The following is a 7,038-nucleotide window of genomic DNA, read 5'->3' on the forward strand; positions in this document are numbered from 1 at the left end:
TCCTCGGTGGGCTAGGATGGGTTTTCATTCTATTCATCATTTCACGGATTTGGTTGTACTTTCACATCTTAACATTTGCTCAAAATAAAAGCTTTACTGATTGAAAATATGCCTATTTTATTTATTTAATTTTTATTTATTTATTTTATTTATTTAATTTTTATTTATTTATTTTATTTATTTAATTTTTATTTATTTATTTTATTTATTTAATTTTTATTTATTTATTTTATTTATCTATTTTTTCCGCCTGTCCTGTTTGGTTCTTTTGCCATCAGAATTATTGTCTAAAGGCAAAGAAAGATGCCGAACGGATTTACTTTACCAAATGGACCATCCCAGCCTTGCCGTAATGGTCTATTTGATTCACCTTTGCGTTTATTGTTTATTTTATTTTCACTTACTACACACGGGACAGACTTGACTGGGGGAAAGAAAAACTGCGGGGAAGAGGGACGGTGACAAAGGGCAAAAAAAGAAAAACCAACAAAACAAACAGACAAAAAATGCATATATCAATCGCCTGGATCATATATGATCAAATATGCCTATTTTAAAAGAAAACTACTGTGAAAATGTGCTTTTAGGCCTGTTTAAAGGTTATACTGTAAATTCTCCTCAAACCTAAACCACGGAAAACATTTTCCCAGACAGGGATTCAAGGTCAGTCAGATAAAGAGGCGCAGACAAAGGCATTTTGTTTTTGACAGCTGTGTGTGTTCAGCTTAATGCCAGACTACAGATTTAGTGATCACAGGTAGATTTATTCCTAATTTTGAAAGGATTTCCAATTTCCTTCCTATCATTTCAAAATGTATTACTGCTTTTGTGTGTGTGTGTGTGTGTGTGTGTGTGTGTGTGTGTGTGTGTGTGTGTGTGTGTGTGTGTGTGTGTGTGTGTGTGTGTGTGTGTGTGTGTGTGTGTGTGTGTAAGAGTGTGCAACATGGAAGCATACAGAAATCTGAGAGGAGGAATGTCTTGACAGATGCCTAAATTTAATTCACATCAAATAAAAAAGGAGAAGTTTATATATTTGTGGCATTTATATGTTTTTATCTGTATGCTGAAGATTAAAGTAAACCAATCTACCCAGAAACAACTGAGTAGGACAAAGAAGCAGACAGAGACACATTCCCCTGTTACTGTGTGTAACATCCAATCCGTCAAGGTCACTCTTTATCTTCCATTTGTTTCACCAGCAGAATGCCTTACTTCACAGACTTCCCTCAGAGGCAGATAGCACGCAGAGACAAAACAAATATGTTAGAAAACAGGGAAAGCAACAGGAGGGAATCCATTTTCTAGAGGTAACCAGACAAACAAGGCAGACTCTGAAGCTGTAAAAATTGTTGCGCCTACTTTAAGGATTTTTTTTCCCCCTCTCATCAAGAGTTTCAAGATATATAGTCATGGTGTCCTGTACTGTCCTCATCCTGGGTCCTCTTTGCATCCATGGTATAATTCAAGCTTCCATGGGTGAGGAGCTGTCCCGTGGGGCTGTGCTATCCTGGTTCAAAGTACGGGTTCTGGAAGGTCTCGGGCTCGAAGAACCCCCTCTGAGCACGCTGCAAGGTCCCGATGCAGACAGGGTACCTCCTGATACGAGGCACGTGCACCAGAGGGCCCACAGGACAAGCAGAACATCATGGGTTAATCCTCAAACCCGTCCGAACCAGGAATCATCGCAAATAATTCTGTTCCCGGGTTCAGGTGAGAAATTCTTTTGCACTTATCTGTTTGAGTGGAGTGAGTCTAAAACTCCACACGGGTCTTTAAATCGATCAACAGGTCAAATGTCCTCTTACTCTTACAAATAAAACAGTATACGGATACATTTTGACTTTAAGTTTTAATAGATCTTATTCTAAATGAAAACCATAAGGATGCCATTATTTGCAAAATTTTTCTGCAAAATTTCCTTGCAAAGTTTATTATTTGTATATTATAGATGGTTATACATATTTTTACTTCTTTTAACATCCATTAATATACATTTGTATTAGTAGTAAAAACAAAATGATGCGCAGCAGAATTGCATCTATCCAAATGCCAGGTAGTACGATAATAAGATACACTGAATAATCAAAATTATGTAATAGTATTAAGGGTGGTGGGATCAAATAAGTGTAAACTTCATCCTACTCCTTTCCAAGCATCTAAATTGTGTAAAATATAGAGACATTCACAACAACTCAGCATATTAACTTTGTTTTATTTTCCTATTTACAATGTATTCTGCTCTCTAAGGAGCTTGGAAAGAAAAGCATCTGGACATCTTTAAGTTATTTGAAGACGTTTCACCTCTCATCCGAGAAGCTTCTTCAGTTCTGAGGAGAACTGAAGAAGCTTCTCAGACAATGTATTCTGCTATTTTAGGTATATTTACATGTTCCAAATAAAACAATTAATAGTTAGGTAGACAGATATGTGATTTAGTCTTTATGTCCTTAGACAGGGCGATGTCCAAAGTCTGTCCCGGGCCAATCATGGCACTAAATCAGATTTTATATGTCCCCTCGCTCCTTCCTTAAAACGTATTAGTTCTGGCCCGCTGCCACAAACAGAATCAATAATGTGTAATGTTCTCTTTTCACCCCATGGTGGCAGCACCATCTGTCTTTTATACACTCTCTGTTACAACCAACATAGAGTGTATAAAAGTTTCAAAAACTCACAAAATACACACAAAAGTAAGTTGTTTAAAATTAACCTGATCTACTGATATTCATCACCTTCACTGAATTTCCTCAAGCTTTATGTTATATCACTCTTTGTATGTGAATTAAAAGTCGATTTATTTTGGTAACCTTTGAACACACCTGATCACCTTTAATGATAATTCTTGTCTAATTGAAAATAAAATAGAACACCTCAAAAAAAGGGTGAAACGGATTGTTGGCTCTAAAGTTTCCATTAATAAATATGGGATTTTTGGGGGGAAAAAAAATTTGCCAGTGCTGTTTATCCATCACTGTTATAGTGTGAGTTGCAACCTCAGAGACATTAGTTTTAAATATATTTGCCTTCTCTAAAATGTAATGGAACTAATGGCACTCGCCCTGAAGTGCTGTCTGCCGAGGTGGCTCACTCCCTGGACGGTATTTCTTACAGTACTTACCATAGTATCATATCAGTAAGTTTGGTCAGAGTGAAAACCTCTTGTCATTTTAAATGGTTCTTGTTAGCATTATTAACACTTTGACCTTCAGATCAATCAAACTTGACCTTAAAGGAGAGGTCTATGAGAGGTATGTGTTGACACACCACACTTGTAAGAATCATAGTTATCAAGTCATAAGGCTTTTTATCAATTTTCAACCAATAAATCATTAAGCTGACCTTGAAGACAATGGTGCATTTAAGCCAAATTTTAATGGATTGTTAACATGATCCCACTTTACACTCCTGCAAAGTTTTATCAGAATTCATTCAACTGTTTGAGCCATTGTTTTTACAAACATAATGGCATGCATGCACACAAACACTACTAAAAACACAACCTCCTAGGTGGTGACAATGCTTAAATTTCAGTGCTGCATATTGTAATGCAGCCTTACTTATACAGTGGGGCAAAAAAGTATTTAGTCAGCCACCGATTGTGCAAGTTCCCCCACCTAAAATGATGACAGCGGTCAGTAATTTGCACCAGAGGTACACTTCAACTGTGAGAGACAGAATGTGAAAAAAAAAAAAATCCATGAATCCACATGGTAGGATTTGTAAAGAATTTATTCGTAAATCAGGGTGGAAAATAAGTATTTGGTCAATAACAAAAATACAACTCAATACTTTGTAACATAACCTTTGTTAGCAATAACAGAGGTCAAACGTTTACTATAGGTCTTTACCAGGTTTGCACACACAGTAGCTGGTATTTTGGCCCATTCCTCCATGCAGATCTTCTCGAGAGCAGTGATGTTTTGGGGCTGTCGCCGAGCAACACGGACTTTCAACTCCCGCCACAGATTTTCTATGGGGTTGAGGTCTGGAGACTGGCTAGGCCACTCCAGGACTTTCAAATGCTTCTTACGGAGCCACTCCTTTGTTGCCCGGGCGGTGTGTTTTGGATCATTGTCATGTTGGAAGACCCAGCCTCGTTTCATCTTCAAAGTTCTCACTGATGGAAGGAGGTTTTGGCTCAAAATCTCACGATACATGGCCCCATTCATTCTGTCCTTAACACGGATCAGTCGTCCTGTCCCCTTGGCAGAAAAACAGCCCCATAGCATGATGTTTCCACCCCCATGCTTCACAGTAGGTATGGTGTTCTTGGGATGCAACTCAGTATTCTTCTTCCTCCAAACACGACGAGTTGAGTTTATACCAAAAAGTTCTACTTTGGTTTCATCTGACCACATGACATTCTCCCAATCCTCTGCTGTATCATCCATGTGCTCTCTGGCAAACTTCAGACGGGCCTGGACATGCACTGGCTTCAGCAGCGGAACACGTCTGGCACTGCGGGATTTGATTCCCTGCCGTTGTAGTGTGTTACTGATGGTGACCTTTGTTACTTTGGTCCCAGCTCTCTGCAGGTCATTCACCAGGTCCCCCCGTGTGGTTCTGGGATCTTTGCTCACCGTTCTCATGATCATTTTGACCCCACGGGATGAGATCTTGCGTGGAGCCCCAGATCGAGGGAGATTATCAGTGGTCTTGTATGTCTTCCATTTTCTGATGATTGCTCCCACAGTTGATTTTTTCACACCAAGCTGCTTGCCTATTGTAGATTCACTCTTCCCAGTCTGGTGCAGGTCTACAATACTTTTCCTGGTGTCCTTCGAAAGCTCTTTGGTCTTGGCCATGGCGGAGTTTGGAGTCTGACTGTTTGAGGCTGTGGACAGGTGTCTTTATACAGATGATGAGTTCAAACAGGTGCCATTCATACAGGTAACGAGTGGGGGACAGAAAAGCTTCTTACAGAAGACGTTACAGGTCTGTGAGAGCCAGAGATTTTCCTTGTTTGAGGTGACCAAATACTTATTTTCCACCCTGATTTACGAATAAATTCTTTACAAATCCTACCATGTGGACTCATGGATTTTTTTTTCACATTCTGCCTCTCACAGTTGAAGTGTACCTCTGGTGCAAATTACTGACCTCTGTCATCATTTTAAGTGGGGGAACTTGCACAATCGGTGGCTGACTAAATACTTTTTTGCCCCACTGTAGTTATGTTGCAGTAAACTGGCAGAGATGTGTACTTTATCTGCAACACTTAATTTTTATAAACTTAACTCATGTTTAGACACATTAACTACATGTAGGAAAGAAACAAAGCCAACACAATGCAGTTTTTTAAATAATAAAAGGCAAGTAGAAAACAATTTTTTAAATAAATGTGTGTAGATGGGGCATATGTAATTTGGGGTTTAACTTAACTGTCAAAGAATAACCTTATACTGGGCTGAAATAAACTTGTTAGTGTCCTCTCAGGTTGAAAGAAGTTCATGCTGGATCCAAATTAGTAATCATACCTGTCAGTGTCCTGATGCATGCTCAGTCATCCAGGTAAGTAAATCACCAAAAGTTGGTTCTGTTCATCTGGACGTAGCGTTTTCAGTGGGAGAAACGTTTCGTCACTCAGCCAAGTGCCTTCTTAAGTGACTGTGCTGTGATGTACACATCTTCATCACCGCTGTTCACTGTGAAGAATTTCACTTTGTGCTTAGAGATGAAAGAAAGTGTTAAGTAGGCTAACAGATGTTTGTTTTTTTAATCTGATGTCTCCCTGTAGACTGCACCAAATCGGACTCAGCTCAGGGAGAAACTGCAAACAGACATATGACATATTACTTCCAGCCCTCCATCAACAGCCAGGACACTGTAGTCACATCAGCCCACTTCTGGTTCTTTGCAGGCGAAGCAGTCACAGCTAACTCCTCCGCCCAGCTTTTCATTGCAACCACAGCACTAGAACGACTCCAGGCAGCGGAGGCTCCATCAAATTCAAGCTCTGATGGATGGACCACCTACCATCTGGATCAGAACCTGCTGGCCCTTGTCGCCGAAGGCCCCTTTCTTCTTCAGGTCCACTGTCCAGCCTGTCAGTGCCACGCAGGAGAACCAGACAAGATGCCCTTTCTTCACCTCCATGTTCAACCTCGTGGACCTTCCCGGTCACCCCGCAATGCAGCAGTGACCATTCCTTGGTCTCCCTCTGCCATCTATCTTCTGCAGCGGCCCTCTCAGGAAAGGCCTCTACACAGCGACTGCCACCGAGCAGAGATCGACATCAGTTTTGAGGAGCTAGGGTGGGACAACTGGATCGTCCATCCGAAAGTGCTGACGTTTTACTACTGTCACGGAAACTGCTCGGGTGGGGATCTAACCACTGCAATGTTGGGGATCACTCAGTGTTGCGCTCCTGTCCCGGGGACCATGAGGTCCCTGAGGATCACCACGACATCTGATGGTGGATACTCATTCAAGTATGAGACCTTGCCTAACATTATACCTGAAGAGTGTACATGTATCTGAACATCAGACCTTAAAGGCCAGTTCACCCAAATAAAAGATTTCAGTTTACTTACAAGTCACAGTTGAAATTTGATTACTGCTCTTATTAAACTTGATTTTGTCTTATTCACTTACAATTCTGTCCTGATTGTTCTCTAGTTTGGGTGTGTGCTACATAAGCCTCAAAACAGATTGTACTTTATATGTTAACCTTGATTAAAGTGTTATTTAGCGGGTTTTGTTTGTTTAATGTGTTGTTTTCACCCTTTCACTGGTACTGCTTAGTGTACCTCACATCAATATTCAACACACAGTCATACAAGGAAGTGTAAGATATAGTTCTACATGTGCTAAAAATTAAAGTCAATAAAATTTAAGATACATTTTCTAGGAACACTTTAACCATCAATTAAAGTCCTTACTGCCGTAAATTAAATAAATTGAACATTGTAAAAATGGCCAATGACACGATCAACTTAAAATTAAAATTTCTGTTAAAATTTCCTTGTTTAATTTATCTATTGAGTTCTATACATCTGTTCCTTTCCACATAACTTAGTTGCATATTTGCTATACCAA

General features: G+C 39.8%; 1 protein-coding gene across 2 annotated transcripts; it reads left to right on the forward strand.

Moving 5' to 3' along the window:
• The first annotated feature begins 1,042 nt into the window (after positions 1-1,042).
• inha (inhibin subunit alpha) lies at positions 1,043-6,695 on the forward strand. 2 transcript variants are annotated; one of them, XM_026160268.2, is made up of 2 exons: positions 1,043-1,710; positions 5,738-6,695. In XM_026160268.2, the coding sequence occupies exons 1-2, from the start codon at positions 1,410-1,412 to the stop codon at positions 6,478-6,480; spliced, it is 1,044 nt and encodes a 347-aa protein (XP_026016053.2). In that variant the 5' UTR covers positions 1,043-1,409; the 3' UTR covers positions 6,481-6,695. The 2 variants fall into 2 exon arrangements, with proteins under 2 accessions (XP_026016053.2, XP_080153313.1); XM_080297187.1 differs by having other exon boundaries at positions 5,861-6,695.
• The last annotated feature ends 343 nt before the right edge of the window (positions 6,696-7,038 follow it).

This window comes from Astatotilapia calliptera, chromosome 23, assembly GCF_964374335.1.
Source record: "Astatotilapia calliptera chromosome 23, fAstCal68.1, whole genome shotgun sequence".
Lineage (NCBI taxonomy): Eukaryota > Metazoa > Chordata > Actinopteri > Cichliformes > Cichlidae > Astatotilapia > Astatotilapia calliptera.